This window comes from Strigops habroptila, chromosome 6 (genome assembly GCF_004027225.2).
Source record: "Strigops habroptila isolate Jane chromosome 6, bStrHab1.2.pri, whole genome shotgun sequence".
Lineage (NCBI taxonomy): Eukaryota > Metazoa > Chordata > Aves > Psittaciformes > Psittacidae > Strigops > Strigops habroptila.
In genome coordinates this window covers 25148406-25175831 of record NC_044282.2, presented here as the reverse complement: position 1 = coordinate 25175831, position 27426 = coordinate 25148406, and the positions used below count along the sequence as shown (strand labels likewise).

Here is a 27426-nt window from a genome sequence, read left to right as displayed (position 1 = left end):
AGGTTTCTGAAGCTTATAGCTGTAATTAACGGCTCAGTTTTCCCAACGAGCCTTGCATACTTCAAAGTACTTGCATGCTTCCACTACATTTCTTCCACCTTTTGAGATGCTTTTTATTTCAAATCAATTACAAATGAGGTGTTTATTCAAATCCTTTTTCCCTGGGCATTAGCTCATAGGTAACAGATCTCCAAACAGAATTAAAATACCATTTTAAAGTTCACACCATGAAATGGAGTCTTCTCCACCCTTTCCATCTGTTATTTTATTACCAGGTTTGATTGCAACCATCAGCACAGTGGATTGAACCTACTGTACAACAAGTTTAGCATCAGCCTTTCTCGCAAACTTTTCAACACTTCCTTTTCAGAAGGAGAATGTGAGAGAACCTGTAATTTTTGCCAATACCTTATTTCTTGGCTTTTGGCTAGCAGTAAGAGCCTTCTTTTTCTTACTTCAACATAGTAAGTCTTCTGGGCATAATAAATAGTAATTTATAGCCAATACATTACAATTTCACATATGTACAGTATTTAATATAGGTACATGTCCCAGTGTCTTCCTTTGTTATATGCTACCTGCATATATGTTATACATGTATGTATATATCTATACATGGAGTTGCTTTCTTTCAAAGACATGCTTTGGTTAGAAGTAGAAGTACAATGGAGCCAGATGCAGAATGAGCAGGGCCGACATTTTCCCTTTTCACAATTGGACCAGGTTATTCAGAGAAGGTGTATTCATCAGTGAGCTTTATCCAAATCCCTTGGGCGCTGAAAATCCTGTCCTTCAGTAGATTAATTGTCCAGATGCTTGAAGCTTCACAGAATTGGGTTGTACCCATCAAACAGTGTTCAGAGCCTAGCTTCAGGAACTATTTCTCTAAACATTTGTTGGATCTTGCAACTAGAAGGAAGGCAGTGCTCATGGAGTCTCTTGGAATCCAGGGAAGATGAAAGGTGAAATACATTCTCACCACAATGCTTCAAATATTTGTCCTAGCTTCATGCCTAGCCACTCTTCTTTCAATAAGCAGAAAAATACAATTCATATGCTGCCTGAAGGAGATGCCTTGGGTTTATTTGTAGCTATACTTTTCATCTATTGTTTTAATGAATAATAAGTGTAAGTAGTGCCTAAGAGAGAGAACATTCTTTTCCCTTTAATGGAAAAATACCCTCCTTGATGGTTTTATAGGCTGTATAATTGTGTCTGATAGAAACAGACATCAATCTCTATCAGCTATGCACAGATGCATATAAAGTGACAGGTAGCCTCTTCAAAAGATGTTCATTAGGTAACATTTAAACAACAGGCAGCTGAAAGCTATTAAAAAGACGATAGGATGTAAAGGACTGTCTTTGTCACCACATAACTTCTAAGGGAACAGGAAATGGAATAAAAACAAACTGCAAAGTAAACGCTAGGATATCTCCTTTTTTTATGCCAGGAGGCATTATTCATTGACAGTGCTCACTTTTTGGCTACATTTGTCTCTGGTTTAATATCATTATAATGTGGAGGAGATACACACTTTCTTCCAGCTGGGCTGATTCAGAGCACACATTGAAGAACTCATTGGTAACTTAGACAAAAACCTTTGAATTCCCACTGGCCGTTCTGCTCAGAAATCATAACCGTGCCACACACACATGCTAGTTAAGCAAGTTAAGCCCCTTGCACCTCATGAGGTAGGTAAATGTTATTGCTCCCCACTTTCCAGGTGGAGGAGATGAGGCACTGAAAGGTTAAATGGCACGTGCCATGGGTAATGCAGAAAGACTGGCAAAACTGGGGGCACAGGAACCCAGTTTCTCATTCCCCACATCAGCGACTTCATGGTGCAGTTCTGCTGCCTTCCCCCAGCAAAGGTCCTTTCCCTGCCATGTCCTGCTGCAGCGTTAGTTTGTTTTACACTGCTAATGCTGAAGAACACACACTGGTATGTCCAGGCTTTAACCTCTCTAAAGGGAAGTGGTCTATTTCTTTAATGCTTTTTTGTGTCTTTGGTATAGTGATCTTCACCTCTTGATGTGAGAAGTATCTGGGTTTCAGGTCCAAGAAGAGTGATGTGTGGTAAATGGACTGACCTAGTTGGCGGCTCAAAAGGATGGAAGTGGCAGGCTGGGATACAGGGCAATGCTTCCTTTCAGACACTGTTCTTCTATGGCTCCTCTTCTTGCCAGCGTATTCAGGGTTGTATTTTCTCACTTTTATGACCAGACAGACCTTCATTCATGTCAGTTATTATCATGGCTGATTAAAGGGCAACACAGTTGCTAATTTTAGATTCTCTCATCACTTTTTTTTCCAGTAAATCAGTGCAACCATCAGTGCAACCGTCCGACTTAGGCAGCAATATTTGAGGTACAAGGGAAAACCTGGGTATTGCTGACAGCCTGGCGTTGACACCCTCTACCATCTTCTACATCCATTGAGATACAGGACATAAGAATTACTGCTATGGTAAGCAGAAAGTTCCACATGCCAATAGTTACGGTTTTATTACTATTTTCGTTTGCTTTTCCTTTATTCATGTGAATTATATGAATCTACATGGCCCAATTCCAGTCAAATGTACAACTTAATCTTATCGTTGTGTCAGCTTCTAATCTCAGTCCTGGGTCTTCATGCTTCAGGCTCTGCCCACTCTTCTGAGTTTCAGCCTGATAACCAAATGTTTTGGTTAACATAATCTCTATCACAGCCAAAATGTCATGGTGTTTTCTAAAAACAAGGAGCACACAGACCTGGACATCGTTGTCTTGTTGCTATCATGTTTCTACATTTGGGTTTTGCTGTCAGTGTTGTCAGCAAAGGAAAGGAGGATATGACAGGATGAAAAACGGAATGCCAAGCACAGAAGATTGTTACAATGCTCTCCAGCAGCTTCAAAGGACTTACGCTGACCTTGGACCTCACAGTATTATTCTTGGCCATTTAATCTCTGACGTGCCTGTGTTTCTGCAGAGAGAGATTCTGGCAGACATCTCCCTCTCTTGATCCAAAATGAACAGAAGGAAAGTGTATTGATTGGGAGAGACACTATGGGATATACAGTTTCTTTGTGGGCTGCACTTTCCTCACAGGGATGAGCAAAACTCTTGAAAGCCACCAGTGCTGCCCTCAAAACTGTTTTCAGCTACTGGAGAGAGAAAATGGTGGTCCCAGAGATACTGCCCATTCACCTTGTGCTGACTGTACATGCTACACATCAGCTTCCCATCTCATTTTAGAGGGTGGATGCTACATATCACGTGCTGTGCTCAAGTTATATAGAGGACGCCTGTGTAAACCTCCCTGTTTTCATTTCCCATGTACCCTAGGAACCATCTTCTGTGAGTCTGCAGCCTTCTTTGCATCATCCTCACTCCTTAGTTCTAATCCAGAAAAATCATGACCACCAAATGAAACATATGACCTGCACTGTGTAACCAACCCAGCTGATCCTGGCCAGTAGACTGCCCAAATGGTATCGATTGAGATCCTATCTGGAGAAAGCAGAGTCTGGTCCCTAAAAGGAGGTCATCTTTAAAAAACAATGCCAAAGAAACATAAAAAAGCAGAGATTTGAAAAGGAAAGGCCTCATTTAGTTCCCTTATAGGACATGCACTGTCCAGACCTTCTCTTGCAAGTTGCATTTGTCTAACCTGTGACAGCCCATGTGAACACTGTCTCTGGTTGTCCATCGCACAGCAGGCAGCACCAGTGTGGCCGGCCCCAAAAGAACATAGAGCACCTTTGGGGTGAATGGTGAGCACATATTTTCAAGTATGAGAAATGACACGTCTCATAAAGCAAACAGGAGCTGGGGTGTGGATTGGAAAGCAACCAACACAGCAGGTTCCTCCGTGATGCCTGTGCATGGAGTTGCCTGCTGGAGGATGTGTCCTCCCCTTTACCCTCCGAAGAAGCAATAAAGTAGTCAGTCTTCTGGCTTCGCATCCAGATTAGGCTGAAAAAGAATGAACAAAAGAGAGTTCTGTAAATGTCTTCTGCATCAGTCACTGCAGTGCCAGCATGCTTAGCTAAAGACAGACCAATATATCAAATTGAAAAATATATAGGTGCCTGGAAATATTAATCTTGAGTATTTATCAATTGCATGAGTGTTCTGGATGATAAGCAAGCCCACATGGCCCTTCAGGCCTCTCTTCCTTGATGAATTAGATTCATTGCTCATAGCTAAGTGCACAACCATCTTTTCTTGTTTTTCTTCCTCTGGGACCATCTGGTTTCTTGTATATCCTGCCAGGCTGTTGGCATCAGATTCACTGTAGTTTCCATCCAGCATCATAGTTTTTGAATGAGGTATTCCACACGTACATGGAAACTAGGAACATAAACAAGAAATATAGCTGAACTTTGGAAGAACACATTAGCAACAGAAATTATGTCTTTTTATTAACATACGGCTTGTAAACAGTTGAGCTTGAAATTTTAGTTGAGATACTATAAGTTTCTCTTTAAACATTAAAGTCACTTGGGATTTTTTGCTTGTGTTCTGAAAGGAAGAAACATGGTTTAGCTACAGTGCTTGGACAAGCATCTTCAGAAAACGTTAGAAAATGCTTTAGCAGACATAAAAAATAGCTAGAAGGTTTTATTAGCTAGCTCTGTTCAGCCTTGCTGGCTTGAGATTCCTTATTCTGCAGTCTCTCTGTTTATAAACATTCAAGGACAAGATGCATATTTATCCATGGAAATGGCTTATCTAGTACATGTTATGGGGAAAAAAGGGCCAACTTCTAGTTTTGCAGGCACACGTTTTCTTTGTAAGTCTGATTTTAAACCAAGAAAAGGACCAAACTAAAAGCCTAATGTAAAATCCCAGTCCTGTTGAAGCTAATGTCAAAACTTGCATTGACTTCAGCATCACCAGCATGCATTCTAGAAATCTAAAAAAAAACCCCAATAAATACAGGTAGAATGTTGAATAGCAAATACTGTCTTCTACTGATTAAAATCTGCAGGCTTTCTGTCCCAGCAATAGGGATTATATATCTGCATATATGGATTCTAAAACCTCCTTCCTACTAGGAGCTCCTGCCTCTGATCCCCCAGAAGCTGCTTTCTTTACCAAATAATGCTTTGCCCCCAGTTCTCTCCTCCATCAGCTTTGATGTGTGGGTTTTCCAAGGACTTGTTTTCAAGGACAATTTCAGCTAAATTAATTAAATATATATATACACAGAAAAGTATATATCCTGAATATATAGATACAGATATAAAAATGTATATATGCCTGAACACGTAATATTTGGGATGGCACTGGAAAACTCCACACTCAAGGTTTTTTCTTCAACTTATTTAACCAACAGATCACATCATTTACTGAAAACCTGGAAATCAACTTAAGAATTGTTTTCTGTGTTCTAGTCATAACAAAATGATTTGGTATCAGCAGAGTGCATGCAGAAAAATATGACAAGTTTGCAGCCTATTTGCTCTACTTGTTAGACCCATCACTCCAGGAATTTCTTGGAGCACTCCGTGAGTACAGCTGAACATCACTTGGGTTCAAAGAGGTATTTTATGCTAAGCAGGTGTACCTCAAAAAATACCAAACTAAAACCAAAACCACCACAACACCAACACAGGGAAGAATTACATCAGGCTCTTTATCATCAGCTGATGACAATGATGACAGGTCCAGGAGATAGTAGGTGGGTGGGTGGAAGGGAAAGATGTTAACAGCAAGAAACTCATTGCTGCAGGACCCAGCAGAGAAAGAAATTCTGCAGATTTACTCCTAACCCCTAGGTCAAACTACTGTTCCTGTGGTTTCATGTATGTGTGATGACAGTAACCCGTATGAACAAGGGAGCCTAACATACTGGAAACCCACCTCCACAGACTCTTAAATCACCTCCATCTTCCCATAGGTGCATACGTGCAGAAGTATGCTACATAATTTCACCCTGCAGCAATTTTAGTCTATGTCTACACTAATAAATTAAACACTGCCAAAGAGCCTCCCTGGGCATGGGAACTCAGCTGACAATCCTATTAAGAGTGTCAGAATTGTCTCTGGCCTGAATGTCCAGGAACCAAAAAGTTCCCATGTACAATTTGGGAATAAGCACAGACCACAGACTATTTGCCACAGACAATTCACAGCAACCTCTCTGATTTTGAGGGAAAGAAGGTTTACTTTTAGATACTGAGGTTTTAGTTTAAATACTCCTTGGTCCCGGACACATTTAATTTTTCAATGTAGACATACATAGAGCCTTTCTCTGTGCAGCCTAACATATTCATATTAAGATTTTTGGGGTCTTTGATAGGGGAGTAGCATTGGCTGACAAGATCTACATTTACAGTGAGATATGTCTCTTTTGTTTCTTCAAGAGCACTCACCTACATTTTGCTTCAATCCTTTCAAACAATGCTGCTTATTATCTCTGTTCCCACTGTCACCACTGAGGATTAATATTGTCATATGTTGAAGACTGGATAGAATACTGTACCTTGTGTAGTAAAAAGGCATTTGCTGAATATAGGATTCAATGTCCAAGACTCAATAAAGGGCAGATTTGTGATACAAAAAACAAGCTATGCCACCACCGGATATGTGGAAAGGTTCCTGAAAACTCTGCAGAAGAGTAACACACCCTCTCAATTCATCCCTCCAATACAGTTAAAGACAAAGGAGAAGGGGGGTTGCCTATAAACACAAAATAAAAATGCAGGTTTATTCTAGGCAAGTCAAACTTAGAAAGGATGATTTTTGTTATTTCATGTGTACTGTCAAGACACCGTCTTCTTTGCACATGGGAAGTCTGAGCAGGGCTGGCTAAAAGGCCACAGACCACTGCTCGTGCTCAGCAAGTAAGACACACTTGGCCCACACTGCTTGCACAGAGCATTTCCACCTTGTGTTGCAGACAACTGCTGGGCCCTGGATGGGGACTAGGGTGGGGGCACAGATAAATCAAGCTACCCAGGACCTGTTGAAGTAGCTTTCCAGAATCACAGTTGTTGAGAAGGCCTTGGAGAGAGGTAAAATTATGTCACAGAGGTCTGTTGAATTTATTCCAATCACTTTTTACTATGTATCTAACTAAATTTTTGCTGAGATGTCAACTAGGAAAGGTACTGCGCTGATAGGTTGTCTATTCTGTACTTCACCAAAGTCACAGGAAGAAATGCAAGGGGAAAAGAAGGACTTGCAAAGCCAACAGAGTAGTTGAGAGAGGGAAATGCCAAATCGTATGAGAGTTGATGTCTGCATTGGCATTTATGAAAGGCTGATACCAAAAGTCGAAGGCAGTAGGTGACTAATGTTAACTGGGAACTAACGTGAGGAGTCCCTAACTGGAAGAAAGAAGCTTCAAAACATGGTGACATTCTGGGTCTGTGAGGACTTAAAAATTTTGGTCCCAAGCCTTAGTGTTAGTGTTCAGAAGGTGCTGGTGTTTAATTGCAATAAACAGGGGCTCACAGATCTGTAGGATAATGCAGGCTGGAAAGGACCTCAGGAGATCTCTAGGCCTATCTCCTGCTTACAGCAAAGCCAGGCTGCTCAGGGCTATATCTGGTCAGGTCTACTCCAAGAATGCAGGATAAGACCGATTATAGTACATTAAAAAGTACAAGCATAAACTTGGCTGAGTGTTGTTTGTGTTTGGTAACGGAGAACAACTCCACTATTACCTCCACTGGATTCAGTTTCCAGAGTAGAGCTGAATGTAGAAGGAGGAAATTAATTTGCTCTGAATAACACCTTTAGCTTTAAAATACAGGAATTGTAGCAGCTGCAGTGAAGTATCACATTTGATACTTTCCTCTGTTGTCATCCCCACACAGTTCCACGTTGCAGTCTTCCTCAGTTCAGATCACACTCTTCTTTCTCTGAAGTTTCTATGAAGACCTATGAGACCACCTCCTGTTTTTCTGATGTTAGCAGTTCAGTCTGAGGTGGAGTGGCCTAAGATCCAATTATATACACACTGATGTCAGTGTTTCCCATTTGTAGATACAAATATAAAGACCAGATCAACTGTAAGAAAAATAAATATGAACAAAAGTTCTTCTCACCCTTTCCCGCAGTTTCCTCTCCTTCCGTTCCTGCACCGTAGTCAGATAATTCACAGCCGCGTATTCCAGCACCGAGAGGAAGACAAACACAAAACTGACCCACAGGTAAACGTCCACTGCTTTGATGTAGGAAACACGAGGCATGGAGGCATTCACCCCAGTGATGATTGTGGACATGGTCAGCACAGTGGTTATCCCTGGAAAGAACCAAGAGAAATAAATGTTATGGACTGATACAGTCCATAAGGCTTTTGTCTCAAGAAAAACAAATGCTCTAAAAGATGTTAGATATGAAACAAATTTGTTCTGCCAACGCAGAACTGTTCCACTGCTTTCACTTCTCTGTGCAATGATGGGTTTAGTTTTGAGGAGAAATGGAGCAGCCATCATTTTGATAGGAACTACATTTAACTCCCTCCCTAACCTCTGGGGTTTTAGCACAGTGCTTAAGGTCAGGTCCGCTAAGACCAGTGGTGACAAGGACTCCTGTTTCCTATCTGTACCAATCTGTGTTACAGGCAGTGCTAGAAAGCAACCTGGTATTGGCTTTTGGTTACAGCTAAAGAGGATTTGATCTAAATCACTGATCTTAAAAGGGAAGTGCAATTAATGATAAAATGTTTTGCATGAAACCATGGAAAAACAAAGCATTATATTTTTACCTCTAGGAATATTTGTCTACAGTTCAAGCTGTGGGAATCAAAGTTTTGAACAACAGCTGTAGAATTATATATCTAGATGTGTCCATGTGTGTGGGTTTATAAACATCTATGTATGTATTTATGTTTATATACATATATGTGTGAGAACATGTATATACATACACATGTGTATGTGTATATATATTTAGACAAATAAAGATAAAATCCTGCAAAATAGTATATACTTTGGATCATCATGGAGAGAGAAATATTTACAAGTTCCAAAAGCCACTTAAATAGAGAAAACAGAACCAAAAAGCAACCATAGCTCCTTCAGCCATTTCAAAAGCGAGCACTGTAAACACAGCTACTGTTGTTCACCTTGCATGAGGATCTAATTTATTTTTTTAATAATGTCCACTGAACACATTTCTTTCAGTGGAGCAAGACTCTCGACTGCCTCTTCTCATGTGATTGCTCAATGCATAGCTCCCTAAGAGAGACAAATTTGTGGGCTAAAATACTGTATTATTTGCACTGTGAGTATTGGAAGCCTTACATACTAACATTCAGACATTTTTCCTATTACATTTTTGCCTTCCTCTAACCTATGCATGGAGTGATAAACGAATCAGCTCTTTTTATGCTCAGCTGAAAGATTTTCCTCCACTCCTGATGTAAACAAAGCTCCTCCTGATGGGCTTTAGATGTCCAGATATGCCGAGAGAGGCAGATTGGTGTTACATTATATTAATCATCAGATAATACAAACATGCGCTTGCCCAACATCTTTAACCATCAAAATGAACAGTTCCCTTTCCTGCCAAAACTGTCACATTCAAAGACTTTCACACAGTCATGTCTTGTTGCAGTTGTTCTCACCCAAAGAGACTCTGGCAGGAACTGCTCGTCGGTCGATCCAGAAGGACACCCAGGACAACATGACCATGAGGGTGGCAGGGAAGTAGGTTTGGAGCAAGAAGAAGAAGATGTGTCGGCGTAAAGTGAAGTTTATGTAGAGGCGATTGTACCAACCTTTGAGACAATAGAAAAGCCAGAATCAGTGAGAACAGCCTGGCTGGAAGGCACACAGAGGAAAGATCTTTCTATTGATCTGTTATTTCTAACGGGTAGCAAAAAGAGAAACTGATCTTTCAAAACATGTACTGTCCAGACCATGAAGACTACATTTCAGTGACATATAATTCCAAGAGCTCTCTAAGAAGTAGTTAATACAGCATTAGGCTTAGCAATAGCATTAAACAGAAAATGCCAATACCTGTGCTACTATAGAAAGCCAGTCTTGATGTAGTGTGGAATTTTTGTATCAAAAACTGAGACAAAGAAATCTTTTCATCGGTTTTCAGAGATTCATTCCCATTTTTCCAATACAGCATCAGATCTTCATCAGTGTAAGCATCTTAGGGAAAGAAGAAACACGATGTGACGTAACTTTAGCTTGGAGGGGGGAAAAAGTTAATAGATTCAGTTAAATTAACAAATACAAACGCAGAGAGTGGATTCAGACCAGCCCTGAGGAGGCAGCCTTGGGTGTGTTGGTTGACAAAAAGCTCAACGTGACTGGCAGTGTGCGCTTGCAGCCCAGAAATCCAACCACATGCTGGGCTGCATTTGATTTGCTGAGGTGAGTAACTCCAGAGCGCATGCCTTCAACACATCCCCTGTGGGGGATGGAACTAGATGATCTTAAGGTCCTTTCCAACCCTAACCTTCTATGATTTTATAAAAAGATGTGTGACCAGCAGGTTAAGGGAGATGATTCTCCCCCTCTACTCTGCTCTTGTGCTCTTGTGTTCAGCTCTGGGGCCCTCAACATAAGAAGCACATGGACCTGTTAGAGCGAGTCCAGAGGAGGGCCACAAAGATGCTCAGAGGGCTGGAGCACCTCTCCTATGGAGACAGGCTGAGAGAGCTGGGCTTGTTCAGCTTGGGGAGGAGCAGGCTCCAGGGAGACCTTAGAGCAGCCTTCCAGTACGTAAAGGAGCCTACAAGAAAGCTGTAGAGGGACTTTTTACAAGGCCATGTAGTAACAGGACTAGGGGTAATGTCTTTAAACTGAAACAGAGTAGATTTAGATTAGATACTAGGAAGAAATTCTTTACTGTGAGGGTGCTGAGGCGCTGGCACAGGGTGCCCTGAGAAGCTGTGGCTGCCCCATCCCTGGCAGTGTTCAAGGCCAGGTTGGATGGGGCTTTGAGCAACCCGGTCTAGTGAGAGGTGTCCCTGCCTGTGGCAGGGGGTTGGAACTAGAGGAGCTTTAAGGTCCCTTCCAACCCAAACCATTCTATGAGTCTGTGAAGTGCAAAAGGATGAGACGGTTGTTTGTAGAGGAAAATTTCAGTTAAATGGCTGGAAGTACCTCAAAACAACTAGATGTTAGTCTTGCCACACCCTGGAGAAAGTTTACAGAACAGCCACAAAAATCTTACTGCTTACATCACTTTCTCCATAGAACAATTCCTTGCCCAAGAAGCTGAGCCCAGGTCACAGTGTTTGCAGGATCAGAATTATACCGTACATAAACCACATTGGTGATGAAGTTTAGAGAATATCAATGATCGTTACAATCAACTGCGACATTTGTCTCACTTTCAAGTGACATTGTGGTACTTGAAAGCACCACCTTCCCAGCAGAAACAATGAACAGAGCAAAACTTCTCCCTCAGATTTCTCATCAGGAAGCTGCTGAGAACCAGTATATGTTGAACATTTCTATTGGTGGGTTTGAGGTTTTCTTTTTGAAGTGCCATTTCCTAAAATTAATGAAGGATGCTTTCTTTGCAAATTCATCTGTCTTGCAGCATAAGGGCTAGATATACAACACAGTAAGTCAATAGGAAGACTCTTAGTAACCCTGACGAACTGTCTTTACAGGCTCTAAAATAGACTGTGTTCTGAAATGTATCCAGTCTTTGTTTGTGCAGCCACCCATGGAGCACATTTAGCTAGAAACACAGGTACCACGTACAGCTTTCCAGCTCCAGAGAACACGTCTGAGAATCCAAAGGGAAGCGGCTGAAGTCCATGTTGCACATTGCTGTCACTGTGATCCTAGAAGTTGAAAATGAGAAAAGTTGGTTTCCATGAGGAGCAGTAAGGGAGAATGTTATCATAAAAAAAATTATTCTGCAGCTTTAAAGCCAGCAATTATGCCTAATGTTAGCATAAAAAGCCCAGGAAAATGCCCACCAATTCTCCAAGACCAAGCAAGATGTATTATGCAAAGAAACTCCAAAGGAAGCTGTAATTTCAATGTCTATCAAGGAACTTAAGCACTATCTTGGATATTAAAATAATATTAATGTCGGTACAGATACTTCCACTGTGTTTTATATCCCACTATTTCCTTACAAGGCAACAACATAAAATAACATCACCATTTATATTCAAGTTCTCTTATGATCACTTTAATCAAAGTTTCCTGATTTTCCCCATGTCTCAGTTCCTTCCGTAGTCACGACAACAATGATCCAAGCCTGAGGAACATGACCATCCTTATTGCAAGCCACAAAATTCATCTAGTATATACATTATTAAGGCAAAAGCAGTTTCTTTCAGTCCTTGAGCAAATTCTTTTAATCTGGGGGGTGTACTCCTGGGGCAAGAGGTTAAAATGGGTGCAGGTGTCTTTCAAAAGGTGAGATTTTTTTGCCTCCATTAAATTCGTGTCTTAGCTGAAGAGCTGCAGCATTATTGCTCCAGTTTTTAAATTAGTCCAGTTGTGCACAACGTTACATAAGTTTTCCAGTGGGTCAGTGAACTTTCTCTTGTGGACAGATTTGCAGTGGAGCTCCTGATTTAGTAGGGGCCAATCAGCTGTGAGTCATCGTTTCAGAGCCTGACATATGTATGTTGGCTGTGACCGTTTTTTAAATTCCTTGCAGATGTTGTCAAAGAACTTTTCTTTTTTGAACCTTCTTCTATTCAAGGAATTGTGATCCAAATCCTACTCTGACCTGCACACTCATCTCCCCCAAAAAGCACACACTGTTCATTTTGACTATAACACTAGAGCAAAATTTTGCCAGATGAATAAAACTTAAAGAAGCTTTTTGGGGATCTGCCCCAGAAGGCATTCTGTAGCAATGACCTCTCCTAGTTGTGCAGCATTTAAGCATCATATAACTCAGTCTCATTACAATGTACTATTTTCTTTCCTCAGGGTCACCTAAACTGTGGCATAAGCTGTGGTCATTAACAGTTTGTTAGTCAAGAACAGCATAGAAACTCAACTCATCAACAAGATATTCCTCAATCAGAGTACAGCATTCAGGTGGCCTTGAAAGCCCAACACACAAATGAGGAATGAAATGTCCCTCAGCCCAGTGCCATCCCCGTGCAGAGATCTCAAAACACCTGAGAGCATCCCATAACCACTGAATACCCATGCTTGGACAGCTGGATCATGTTCTGAGTGTCCTAAACACCACATGGCCCAAATACAATGTAGATTCTCATTCTCCTTGGATTTTACGTATCAAATTGTCCATTTAACTCTTGTGCAGTCAGCTGTGGTTAACTCACATCTTTGAAACTGGAGACTGGCCCACTTCTGGGGTTATATATACACACACACTTTATTAACCATAGGTGTACTTGCTAGTGGTGATTTTGTGGTAGTTTACTTCCTAGTGGTGATTTTGTGTTATTTTTGGTAATCTGTGATAAGGTAGAGAAGTTCAGAGGATTAAGCCTTCATGTCCTTGTGTATTACAGAGTCCTGCAAGCCCGCAGTCATGATCTGTGTACACCCACAGGTCAGGTAACCCTTCAGGTCATGACAGATGTGCCTCAAGATTCTTCCAACCAACAAATCTGCTAGAGAACCAGGGAGTATAGGGTGTCTTTAACAGTCATTTCAGTTTGGTAAATGTAAACCTTTACATCAACACGCAAATGCCAAAAAAAAGGAAAAAAAAGTGTTTCTAAACAGGAAGCAAAATAGGATAATTATAGAGGTCACCATCTGGTATATCATCAGCTTCCAGTTTAATCACACACTGACCTCAGGACGAACATTCCTGCTCGACTAAGCCCTCCTCTGACTGCAAACAGTTGGGGGGAATGCTTTCCCTGCGAGAAGATTATCCTGTAACTGCCCACAGCATGGTTTCTTGCAGCTTCCTCTGGAGCATTTGCACTGGACATGCTGGGAACAGGCCTCTGCGCCAGCGGTGGGAGTAGCAGGGTTGGCAGTAGCAGTCCTGGTGGTCACCAAAGCCATGCTGAAGGAGAATTGACAAGGAAGCCCTGGGGGATGCTCGGGAGCAGAAGGGCTGCACCATTACCTCATGCTGTAGAGGACGTGACCATCAGGGAACACACGCAGCATGATGTTGTCCGTGGTGGTATCGTGAGTGAAGGACCTTTTGGAATGCACAAAGAAGACATCAGGGACCCAGATCTTTTTCACCAGCCTGCCATCGAAGGTCATGCTCTTGTTGGTGGTGCTGGGAAATGAGAGACGTTCATCCTTCCAGTAGTGCCTTAAGTACAGAGTCATAGTGAAATCCTTCACAAAAAAGGAAGAGAACCAAAGGGAGGTCTGTCAGTGTTTCTTTCTCCATCCAGGAAACACCAGAAAGAAAACTCACTCCTACCAGGTAGATGAAATCCCTCCCCTCTAAATTTCTGTTTCTTTCTTGGTCTTTGGGATAGATTTTCCTGACAAAATAATTTCAGCCGAAACAAAACATAAACAGCCAATCAATGTATTACAGTACCCAGTAATGTTCAGTCCCAAAAGGAATATAAATAAGCCCCAAGAGAAGCACTGCCCTGCAGAAACAATTCTTCAGTCCTGGCAAAATTATCTTGAAGGACTATGATATCAATAGCATATTCAAAATTAGCTTAATGGTCAGGCTAAACACTATGCAATTTATCCCCAAAGGAACTAAATTGTTACAAAGACCAACTAAATGAGAGAACTGCTTTTCCTATGATACAAGTGTATAAATAAAGCTTCTTTTTAAGCTCATTGAGGGGGCAGGAGCTTCAGTCACACAAAGGAAAACATCTGTTAGTTGATCCCAATCTGGCAGCTGCTTGCTTTCAGAGCTGAATCTACTCTGTCATGCTGAGAGGTCAAATACACTTGTTTTCTTTATATTCCCAATTAAGCAAGTGGTTATGGGAGCCACAGCTGCCAAGTCCAGGCAGGCAGCAACACAGGCTGGGATTTCTTCCTAAACACACAACAACTGCTCTCTGAAACCAGATTTTGTTTTGTCAGTGACAAACCTTCGGTTAACCTGGCTCTCCATTTCAAAGGGCTGCCTGGCAACAGTCTCACATTGCCGATAGGTTTTCATGGATTTGTCAAAGAAGTCTCTATTGACGGCCCTCAGCTTGCTGCCCTGCAAGGAGCAGAGCAGGCCAGACACCTCCCTCTCTGACCAAGGCAGAAATACAGAAATATAATCCTAATAATAAAAGGAAAATAGAGAGAGGAATAAAACCCCGAAAAGACGAGTGATGCACAATACAACTGCTCACCACCAGCCGACTGATACCCAGCCCAACCCGAGTAGCGATCCAGCCTTCCAGGTGACTCCCCCCAGTTTCTATACTGGGCATGACGCGCTGTGGTATGGAACACCCCTTTGGCTAGTTTAGGTCAGATGTCCTGTCTCTGCTTCCTCCCGGCTTCCTGTGCCCCTCCTCACTGGCAGAGCATGAGACTGAAAAGTCCTCGAACAGGGTAAGTGCTACTGAGCAATAACTAAAACATCGGTGTGTTATCAGCGTTGTTCTCAGACTAAAGCCAGAACACAGCACTGCACCAGCTACTAGGAAGAAAATTAACTCTATCCCAGCTGAAACCAGGACAGGCAGGCAGCTGAAATGGCTCTGGGCAGCTCCATCATCAGAGAACAATGGGACAGGAACCAATGTGGCATCAGCCAGGCATCCCTTAGGAAATAAGATTTATAAGAAACTGAGAGAACGGCGGTACCTGCTGAAGCACAGCAACTGAGCATACACAGGTGCCCAGGCACTGCCTTGTGTGCATCTCCCAAAATCCTCTCTTTCAATATCCAGGCAGGATATTCTTGTTTTAATCAAGATGTTCACCACAGTAAAAACCATCAGCCTAAAGCTCTTCCTTTAAGTTTTCATGTTTTGTGTAGACTAGTCCCTCCCCTTGCTGAGAACACCTTGAAACCTGTTGAGGGTTAACAGCTGCATATGTTTGTTCCTCCTTTTTAATTAACAAAGAAATAAAGATACTAAGTCACAACTGAACTTAGTGCAAATTTCCCAAACAGCATCATTGGTGACTGAAACACCACTCTCCCACACCAAATTCCACGTTGGCAGAGGCAGTTCAGGCACTCACAAACCCTAGTGAAGTTACTGCCAGTGATGGAGAAGCTCCTTCTTGCTTATGTTGCCAACTGAATTTTCTAATGTGCCTCCCAGAAGCCTGCATTTTAAACAAATGGGCTCAACGGTTCCCTAAGGAAGAAAACTCTTGCAGTAGGTGTGGCTCATGTGAACTTCACCATATACCTTCAAACCTTCCTAGGCAGCTGTTTATATTTTTGGTTGTGATAGATCCTTCATAGCACTGATTATTCTTCCCGTTAAAGTCCCTTTTTCTTTCATACTTTTGATCCTTACCTGAAGATACAGAAATGAGCCTTGATCACCTGGTTTTATCAAGTATTTGGTTCTGACTATCAGCCTCTTTGAATTCGCCAAATGATGCCATTACTTTCATCCAACCAATAATTTGACACCCGAAGGTTTCAAGTGGAAGGGACTTTTTATGACTAGAAATAATTGAGACTTAAAAGAGGATTACATACCATGTCAACCTCAGAAATACTGTCCAAGCTTTCAACTTGCACATCCACCCCTACAGGAATTGCAGGGCCTGTAGAAGAATGAGATTGTTATATGTAAATAACTGTTCTTTTACATAATCTGTGTTTAATTAGCACTATCAGGTGGCATGCCAAACATTTCTGTACTTACGTTATACATTTCTGTCCATGATTCTTCATGTGGGGGCTGGTGGAAGAGTCAGTGAATAAATATGTAAGGCCCCTTTGAAACAGCTATCTTCCTGTTGGCATGTGCTGCAACGTTGACACTCTGCCCAGCTAATGCAGAGCTTGGATGAAATGTTTGCATATGTTTGTAAAAACCGAGCCATTCCACCATAAATTTTAGGCATTTATGAAAAAATTTAGCCCAAGAACACGGGACTGAGAAGAAGAAACTGCAAGAAATGAGCTCTTCCTTGGGGGCTTCTCGTTTCCTATCAACAAGGCAAGTTACATTAATCTTTGCAGAGCCCATCACCATATTGATTCATATGCCTCATTGATGATGTTATTACTTTTACATAGATTTAAAATTAGCAACAAAGAGTAAATAAGCAGAAAATAACCTATAATGAATGCACACTCCTCTATTACTAGAAACCCTGTATCAGAATTTCTCTGTAGAGTGCTGCTCAGCACCAGCTATACCAATTTAGGTGAGTGTTGTCTCCAGCAATGAAACCAAAACATGGCTAACCCAGCACCTTTAGATGACTTTTGTAGACTGTATAGCAGCTTTCAAGTACTTGAAGGGGGCCTACAGGAAAGCTAGTGAGGGACTTTTTACAAGGACATGTGGTAGGACAAGGGGTAATGGCTTTAAACTGAAACAGAGTAGATTTAGATGAGATATGAGGAAGAAATTCTTAATTATGAGGTTGGTGAGGCGCTGGCACAGGGTGCCCAGAGGAGCTGTGGCTGCCCCATCTCTGGCAGTGTTCAAGGCCAGGTTGGACAGCAGGGGGGTTGGAACTGGGTGATCTTTAAGGTCCCTTCCAACCCAAACCATTCTGTGATTCTATGACTCCTAGATGCTTACAAACACCCTTGTATCACATTCAGACACACAGTTCTGCACTTCATGCTTGAAAAAATGCCAGCGAACATCTGCTCATTCCTATTGCTGTCTTGGTGGCGTCTGTCCAAGCTGAAGGGTGTTTGCAGGAAGATTTGCTTGGGGAAAAATTCCAATTAAATAGCACTGGGATGTTTCTCAAGAGCCCAGAGACTTTGGTAGGATTTTTCACTCCCGCGACATAACCCTATCTCGCTCCCTTTCAGTGGCTTATTTATTATAAGGAATCAATGGAGGCCAATGAAATTCTCACCCTGTTAGTGTTCACTTCCCCTTCTTCCAGATATTCCCCAAAACTAAGAAAACTCACAAAACCCCAGTCAGCGCCCACTGATGAAATGCAAGACAGGTTGTTACAACCATGTCCAGCAGCGGGGCTGAGAAGTGCTGAAGTTTATTTTCTTCTTACACACAGGGTTTCATAACCCAGGTGTGCTTGTTCAGGCAGGCGAGAACAGTCCTCAGCCCCCTCCCCAAGCTACACGGGGAATGACTTTGAGCAAAGGGTGAAGCTGCATAGAGGAGCAGACTGAAATCACTGTGGGACCCTCTGTAAGACTGACCCACCAAAAATTAACCCAGCCAAAACCAGCAGCAGCAGCAATTGGGCTGTTTACTTCCAAGACGGTGACTTGAATCAGCCCAGGAAAAGACCTGTCAGGTGGCCAAGTATGTCAGCACAGCCAGAGGAGACAGGCAGGGAGGGGGGTGTCCGATCAGAGAGCCCTCTGCCTTTGGTGGCACCAGTTCAGCTCCTGGGACCTTAACCGCCTGGGGCTCCAGCTGCTTTGCCAAATTCCCCATCAAATTCCACTAGGGATGAGCAAACAAAAAACTCTTTACTGAGAGGAAGGTGTGAATGGGAAGGGAAAAGAAGGGAAAAGAACAGCCGAGATGTTATCTGACACACTGAATAGGCAGATAGAGCACAAGTAGCCTAGATTATAGACAAGTGGCCTAGATTATAGCATTAAATGTAAAAAAGCCCTCATCGGCTAGCTTTTCCTTGTCACAAACAATATTTTATCAATATTAGTTTTTTCTTCAGAGAGATCAGCTTGAAGAATTACAAGCAGCAAAAGACCTGAATACTGTAACACTGGAGAAATCTCAAAGTTCAGGCTCCTCTTCAGGATGTTCACTGCTGGATGGGAAGGTAAATGGATCCATGTGAAAGCTGTGGGTTTGGCTGAGAAGAGGAAGCAGTGCTGCTTTGCGCAAAGACTGCAGCCCAGCAGAGCTTTTCAGCTCATACTTCAAGGTATCTGAAAAGTGTCAGGCAAATTCATGCGATTATTCAAATTAAACCTGAGCTCAAGTATTTATAGATCATGGTCTAGAGAGAAAATGTATAACCTTCAACAGAAGTATTTCTTCCAGAAGCAGAAAACATGTCAACATCCATTATCTCCATCACTGTCATAGCGATATCTTGCAGAACACACATCCTAATTCATCAGGACCGATACAACCAGAAAACGAACCCTGCACTCTTAAAGAACTTCATAAAAGTCACAGAATTCCACTTGCAGCACAGAAATGAACCCACCAATAAACTATTCCCCTTGCGTCTCAGGTGCAGCACAGTGGCAGCTTCTAAGCAAGCTCAAGACACTTGCACAGTCATTAGTAAATTTGATGATACAGAAACTGGAAATAGAAAACAGGAGATTTTCCTTTTGAAGGAGATATTTATATTTGCATTTGAGAGAGGATTTAAGTGACCTGAAGCACAATCTGGGGCTGATGGGAGTGTTTGTGCTTTCTCTTTTATTAGGCAGTATGCGTTAGCCCCACAATTTCTGCATAAGATTTACCTGTGACATGATGGGGCACCCTTGCATCTTCTCACTGTAAAGGTACCGCCTGCCAAAACTGCATCAGTAAATTCCTGCATGTCAGTGTCCTTGCCTCAAATCAAACTGCGGTATTAAAAACATACTTAGGAACCAGCCTGTTACGGTGTTTGTGGGTTTATATGTCCTTATTCCTTTGCCAAGTTCACAACATGGTGTCCTGAGGATCAGCGGCAAGAGCACCCCCTCATTTCTCTTTCCCCTGCAGTAAGCTGCTCTATTTTGTGACAAACTTTTCAGAGAAAGCCATTACTCATTCAGCTTAGGTGCTGCACGTAGAAAAGATGTCATTCAGAATACCTTTAGAGAAGACCCACTTTGCATCTGCATTCAGTGGTTGTACAAGGAGAATAGACAGTCCCAGCAAGTCTCCATTTTGAGTGGGTTATGACACTGTGAAGACTTTGTGGCTTGTTTCTCCTTGCAAAAACTCCAGTTTGAATACCAAACTCTGCCCCAGGTTAAATAGGACATCTGGTCTGGGGATAACCCCTCCAGAGAACCCAGGAGGTTTCCACAAGTCCTGCTCAGGAATGACTGCATAAGGTGCCCAGCATTAAAGCTGGTCACATCCCAGTGTGTCTTGGCACCTAAACTCATCCACTGAGGAACAGCATGAAAGCTGCAAAGAGTGAATCAATTCCCAGACAGAAACAGGTATTGGATCCAAGCATGGTTTTTATTTTTAACAACGGAGCAGGCTTTGGAAGATAGGGAAGAGCGTGTACCGTGGAAATGCCTGGAGTCAGTTTTCCACTCCAGCTCTGAGACTAAACCTTTGTGACATCTCTCTATTTTTTCTCTTTGGCAGTGATTTCAAAGGCTCATTGTTTCCTCTGAGACAGTCTCTCTGTCCTCTTCATCTATCTTTGAAGGAGTGAGGCAGATGTAGGCCCTGAGATAAAAATATCTGTGTGGGAAACAAGCAGGTTTTTGAGACTTCTTTGCTGCCAGATATTTTGTGTGCACCCAGAGAGGCTTGTAAGTGTCCATAAGAGGCGGATCCTATCTGTAAGATCCCATGTCTACAAGCTGCAAAAGTCTTCAGTGTTTCTGCATGTATGTGTGTGTTTGTGTACATATTTCTTTTTTTAATGCATGTATATATGTTTAGGACCTGTTAGGTGTGGGTGGCTTCCAGGCAGCCACCACCAAGATGTGCTCATTAGCTGCCACATGACTGCAGAGAGCTTCCTTCCTGTGCATCTCACTGACGGCTGGTCATCCAGGGAGAAGCAAGCTTTATTCCGGCCCTTGATTCAAACACTAAGTGAACTACATATGCTCTGTTCACCCCAATATTCGTCCATCCTGACAAAAATACTGCCCAGAAAGGGCAGCAAGGACCAGCTGACGTTAGGCTATAAGGCTATGAAGAAATATAATAAAAGTGCAGCATTAGGCTGCTCCTCAACAAAGAAGATACAGCTATTTTAAGTATCAACTAAAGCTGCTTATTCACAGGCTCCCTGTAAAATATGAGATGTCATAGATTAAATGCTTAAAATGGATGTTTAAGGAAGGCAGCAAAACAAACATTTACATAATCTTTAAATATTAATATTTGTGAATAATACCTGAACATCTGCTAGCTAGAACAAGGTCACTGACATGGAGATAACTCCCTAAGGGTCAAAACAACTGCAGTCTATTTTAGCATATGGAGGCAACTTTGAACATCAGCAAAACAAAAAACTTTGTCATTACCACTGTACCCAATAGCCTGTCTCTAATGGGCTGAAAGCAGGCAAGACAGCCATGCTTACTGGGTTGTTAATAACACAGCTTACACAACATTTGCTTGCTCACTTGCAAACACACTTTTTCTTGAAAAACCCTTCACCTTTCTCTAATGTTTTCCTCCGTTTCAGCTTGCATAACCCCCGCCTGCTCTGTCCAGTGCTCACAGCTGTGCGGGGCTGGCAGCTTGCTGACTGTCCTCTGCCGACCAGCAAGAGTCACCATGGCCACCATAAAGCAGCTATAGACCCCATCCCCCTTTTAGCTTAAAGCTCAGTGGTGAAGTTGTGGGCTGGTCCGCCACAAATCTTGAAGGTTAACAGATGCCCATTATTACACTAGACTTGGGAACCCTCATATTTAGAGTACCGGGTTTCTTTGAAGTCTAATGTCATTCACAATTTCCTTATGGTATAATTTATGTTTTCCAGAGCTGAGCTGTCTTTTCCACCTGCACCATAACATCATGGGCCCAGTGAAACCACATGGGGCTAGAATCTCCGTTAGACTGTGTTCCTCAAGCTGCTCTCACAGGGCAGCGACCAGTTAGTCACACACATCCCACAGGTTCCTCCACTCTGCTTCTGCAGTACAAAAGCCTTTTCATCCTACGCAGATCAGACCACATCAGTTTGACTGGCACTGCCGCGGCTAAAAACTGGAAAGACTCACAGTGCATAGCAAATCACTGTGACTGCCTGAGGAATAACATTACAGAAGAGGATTGCCTCCTACCAGACTTTTGTTTCCTTTCCTTTATGTATTTTTCCACCAGGCTTATAATCTGTCTCTAAAACTACACTACACTGCACAGTTCTGCAGCTCTGCAAGACCCGTAGCACCAGAGCTATCGCTGTGCCTGTAACTCACGCTTTCCAAGGCTGGAGCCTCAACAAAGCCATAGTGTTCCTTATCTCATTCAACTCCAGCACGGCTTTGCTAATACCCCACCTTTGTCTCCGATAGCTCTGAAGATAGAGAGGTTTTGATCAAAAATTAAAGAAACACCGCATTTTTCCTTTATAAAGCCACCTTCTAATTGAAGGTTCTTAGAATATCTTTCAATAGTTTTTTGGCAGAGTGGTAACAGCTCCACCAAGAAGAGATCAGCACTTCCAGTCTGTCCATGTTGGGCATTCAGAAGCCATCAATCAAGCTCAAAAAACCTGAAGTTGGCTTTAAAAAATAAAATAAAATCTGAAAAGCTAACTCAGCACCCTCAACTTTAACATTTTGGGTGTCTGAGGTTTTTGAGCCATTTGCTTTGCAGCTTTTCTCTGCTACCTAGAGGACCAGCAATGTTCCCTCTCTGACACCAACACTGATTTCTGCCTGCTGAAGGAAAAGTCTGATCCCTTCCCTTTGGGATGAGCAGAGTTTGTCACTGACTTCACTGGCTGGGAAAACCATTTACTGTTAAAACCAACTCTGTTTAACCTAAAGTCACCAAGACAAATAAGTGGTGCTCTCTCTTAGAGCTGCCTATTTTTCTCTGCTTGCTCTATTCCCTCGCAATTTAATGACAAAACATGGTTTGGATGTCACCTTCAGTGAGACTAGTTTAGTAGTGATTGCCGTCTCATGACCTAGCAAGAGGCAAGTATTTGGGATTCTCCTCCTTCCCACTGCTATAATTTCCAAGCTGTGCATGGTCCTTCCCATTCAGTGCCTGCAACTACATGCAACGCATGCTTTATCTGTCCTTGGAGCTAGCTGGGATGATCTTCAGCACCAGAAACACCATCTCTCAGGAACACCAGCACCAGCCTTGCAGCAAGAAGTGAAAATGGTCAGAAGACAATGTGTTTGCAGCCAGGTTATTACATGATAGTGGCTCCTATCTGAACATAGAAGAATAAAGCCAAGAGAAAGTTACTTCTTCAAAAGCAGCCACAGGAGCTTCCCAGGCTGCTCTCTTTAAAGGCCATAGGGAGAGAAGGACAGAGAATCTACAGGATGGCAAGTAGTTCTTTACTTTGTAGTTTGATCGTATCGGCTGAAATGCTCATTGCAACATCCCAACGACAACGTTAAAACCTGCAGCCTGTTCATCTTCTCAACAGAGTGAAGGACTTACTGACACAACCTGAGCTCTGGGGAACACTAGCCAAAAGAAGAGCCAACTTCAGCAATAGGAAGGAGTGTAGGAGCTGTACAGAGCATGGAGGGCTTTGAAGTGAGGATGAGGCCTCTCTGAATTACCTTGAACATCTCCTAAAACCACCCAAGTCCTTTCCCTTCACACTGGTGCACCTGGCCAGAGGTTTGGTGTTTTTTTTCTCAATGAGATTATTTTTCATTGGCTAATAAGATTATTTTTAACTAGATGAGCATGAAATCAAGACAACCGTTTTATTCTCACCTCCAAAAGCCGGCCGCATGGTGAAGTCGTGGTCGTCGACTCTGAGAAGCTGCTCTGTCTTTCCTTTCCAGGTTTTGGTCATGTCACGGTTCCTCTTGTAGATGTGACTGCAAAAGACAGCAGTCGCGTTGGTCTGACAACTCTGTGCCTGAGCAGCACTCTGCAGCCAACCTCTGCTGGCCCGATTTTGCCTTGTGGGGCAGCCCCAGCGAGGAAGCAGAGTTGCTTCCGTATCAGCAGTTCATGTGCTTTGTCTTCTGACTTTAAGCAATGACAAACCCAGCCATTTCCCTCCACAGCAGCAGGAAAAAAGGGGTTTTATCTAAGGAAGGTGGCAAGATCTGCAACCCTTCACTTTTCTGAATACTAAGGGTGGAAAAATTCTAACTTTTTATTTGAGAGATTCTATGATAACAGTACAACAGGAATGACAAGAAGTTTAACCAACAATTCTGTTAGTTATGAGCCCCGGATTTCATGCACCATTTGTCAGCCTGTACATCAGCAGGAATGCCCTCAACTTCATACAAATAGGTGTCACTAATATCCTTCACCCAGTTTTGCAAAATAAATGACAGAGACTGTATCCCTGGAAAATGTGAAAAAAATGCTACCACCAAAGTACAAAGCCAGGAGCTGTTACTCAATGAGCACACTCCGATTTCCCACGCAAAGCCTGAGCTCTCCAGAGCGTAGCATGAAGCTGCACCAGGCAATGACCATGGCAATGATGCACAAGGGCAGTTGTTTCTTTAAGTCATACCTCAATTTGTAGAAGAGTTGTTATCAGTGAGGTGGGGGTTACAGGAGTAAGGGGAAATTAAACACGACAGTTTCTAACTAAGCAAGCATTACCCATTCAGCACACACAGTGAGGTACCACTCATAGAAAAAAATAACATGTTGCAGCTCAATATTAAGGTAGAACAAGGGGAGAAACTAAGGATGCACAGGCAGCACTTAACCTGGCACTTCTTAACTTGGGTTCATACCTCCACAGCCCTAACCTGCCTTTTGCCATATTCCTTTCCTATGCAGGCACAGGCTCAACAGCTTCTCTGTGTGCACTTGGCACAGCCCAGTCTCAGTGGCTGCAGGACCAGGTCTCCAAGCCTTCAATGCAGCATTCAAGTAATGAACTGCAGAACTGAAGATGTTCTGCACTTGCACAACCCAAGAGAGCTTCTTGAAATCAATATAAGTATCTTTAGATCAAGTTGCTGTATCACCTTAAAGGACACAAAATATCAAACTTATCTCATGTAGATTCCCAAACATAGAAATAAATTTTCTTGGCTAATACGTTTACTGTAAAATTTACTGTACTTTTTGTGGTAAGGCATCAAGAGAAATACTAGCAGAAAATGTGATGAAATTATTAAAAAGGACACTCTTTTCATTTCTTTTACAAGATTAAAAAAACAGCATAGGAACTGGTTTTGATTTCCTTTTACTAGAAGAGTCCACTATTTACTGCAGGTTTAGACACAACTATATTCTTCTTATATGTAACTGGGAATTTAAAATATCAATGTCACTTCTCCATACACATTTTTGTTTTGTTTTGTTTTGGTTTTTAATATCGCAGAATTCTCTGTGTTTAAAATGTCATTCATATTTCTTAGAATCGTAGAATGGTTTGGGTTGGAAAGGACCTTAAGATCATCTAGTTCCAACCCCCCTGCCATGGGCACGGATGTGCTAAAACTTGATTTCATACACTTTTAAAGAAGTATATTGCATAGGAAATGTGTATATATAAATAATGCTTGGGTATATATAAGGTACATAGTTTGTCAGATTCTACCTAGCTCTTCATTAAAGCCATTATTCCACAGGAAACCAAACAGTATCAGTTATTCTTTACAGTAAATTAATTTATAGAAATTATTTTAGCAGTGCTTTGACTTCCACTTTATCACAGCTTCATAAAAGTAACAGCACTGCAGAAACTGTAAATTATTTTCACAGTGTTTAAATGAAGTACAAAATATTCAAACAGTTTTAGCTCAGAGAATGGCATCATTTTGGGGCAAAGTCATGGTTAAAAGAATGATTTATACTATTTTGTTACGTCAAAGTAGATGAGCTCTACTACACGTGAATGGTTTGCAAGAAAATGCTACTGTTGAATCTCCTGCATTCCCCAGAACAGAGACTTGGAAAAAACTTCAGAGTTAAATCAAAGATCAGTAATGGCAATTCTGTGGAAATCAGTGGTAAAACTTCAGTTGGCTTTAGGATTTTGGGGATCAGGCTGTAGCTGTTTCAGCTTTATAACATTTACGTCACTAACAGCATATGCTACTGTAGATTCTCAATAAGTAGTATAAATCAGAGCACATTAAGTATTGCTTTCAATTATATCACAACATTTTGTTGCAAGATGTTCAAGTAACAACACTCCCTCTAAAAGTGTTGAGTATTAAACAAAACAAAAAACCCATAAAATAAATGAAAAGATGGAGGTTTACAGCCACAGTGAAGCCACTTAATAAGATGGATTAACCCAATTTTATTTTTGAGCCCTTCAAACAATGAGCAGTCTTGTAAGATATAACTGCAGCTGGATGACACAACTACAGAAAAGGATAACATACTCTGGACTGTCTGACAGGTTTGGAAGATTATCTTTCCTAATGTAAACTGCCGGTCAAATCTCAGTAATAGTAAATCTAATAAACTTTACTAAGACCTTTAACTCTTTCTTGCGTCTTTGCTGGACTTTAAAATGTAGTTCTTCAAAATGTATTTCTCATTTTACAATCCCAGGGTATCCTCCAGGGATTTCTTTGTTATTGATCAGTGACATACACGCTAACCATCATTCCCACCTCAGATTGTTAGACAATAACAGGCAATTTCAAGTGAAATAAGTAGCATGGATATTCCAGCAAGTAGGGTAAATAACGTGCTCATGAAACAGTGCTGAAACAATATGTAGATTTGAACATTGCTATTAATTGCAGTTCTCTGAATTCTCTCAGTAATTCACATATAGGGCTAAGAATATATTGACCACAGTCCACGCTGAAGTGGTCAACTCCTCTGCAAAAACCTGCCTCATTAAGAGTTAATTAACATTAGCATTAAATGTGTCCATTTACAGTTAAAACTGGTTATTCTATCCAGAGACTATTATAAAAGCATGATCCTTAAAGCTGTTTCCACATATGATGCATACAAAAAGACATGGACAGGGCAGATTTTCAAGTCTGTGTAGTAACGCATTTATAAAGCTGCAGGAAAAGAAACACAGGTGGTTTAATAACCCTTACCTTGCCCTCTGCACCTCCAGCTGGCTTGTCCACCTCCTCCTCCTGTGCTTTCTGCTTTCCACGAGAAGAACTAAGCAGAAGATTAATAAAAGCAGTTTTGCGAAATAAGGCATCCTGCTGGAAACAGGAGCCGGGCACTCTGCACTCCAGTAACCTCCTGCAGTACAAGTCCCCCTGGCTTTAAACATTGAATCAACTCTAATTCTGGCGTCGCGCGTTCGCCAGCGATCAGCAGCAGAAGTGCTGCCTTCCCGACGTGATGCTTTTGACAGGGTTTCAGGGGCTTCTCACTCACAGCTTTTCCCTCATCACTGCTTAACGATTGGCCATTACTCACGAAGTTTGCCTCACCAAACATTTCCACTGGGTCCTAAAGGATATTTACTAAAGCCGTTATATAAAAAAAAACCGCAATTCAGCATGCCGGCTTTTTGCTCAATCCCCTAATCTCAGGACAGGGCTATCCTCCTGTCAGACTGCAAAACCAGGCTGTCCCTGTCCACCAGGATTTCCAGATTTTCTGCTCCTCCACATGGAATCTTTTTCAACTGGAAAGCACACGTGCCAGATTTCA

The 27426-nt window shown here is 42.0% G+C and overlaps 1 protein-coding gene across 1 annotated transcript; it reads right to left on the bottom strand.

The window, feature by feature from the left end:
- Positions 1 to 1134: 1134 nt before the first annotated feature.
- GABRR2 (gamma-aminobutyric acid type A receptor subunit rho2) lies at positions 1135 to 26980 on the bottom strand. The gene is made up of 9 exons (XM_030489791.1): positions 26853 to 26980; positions 23575 to 23681; positions 16521 to 16588; positions 13995 to 14218; positions 11675 to 11757; positions 9965 to 10105; positions 9568 to 9720; positions 8045 to 8241; positions 1135 to 4337 (listed from the first exon to the last, which is right to left on the bottom strand). Exons 1-9 carry the CDS (start codon positions 26963 to 26965, stop codon positions 4029 to 4031), a joined length of 1395 nt encoding a protein of 464 aa, XP_030345651.1. The 5' UTR covers positions 26966 to 26980; the 3' UTR covers positions 1135 to 4028.
- Positions 26981 to 27426: the final 446 nt, after the last annotated feature.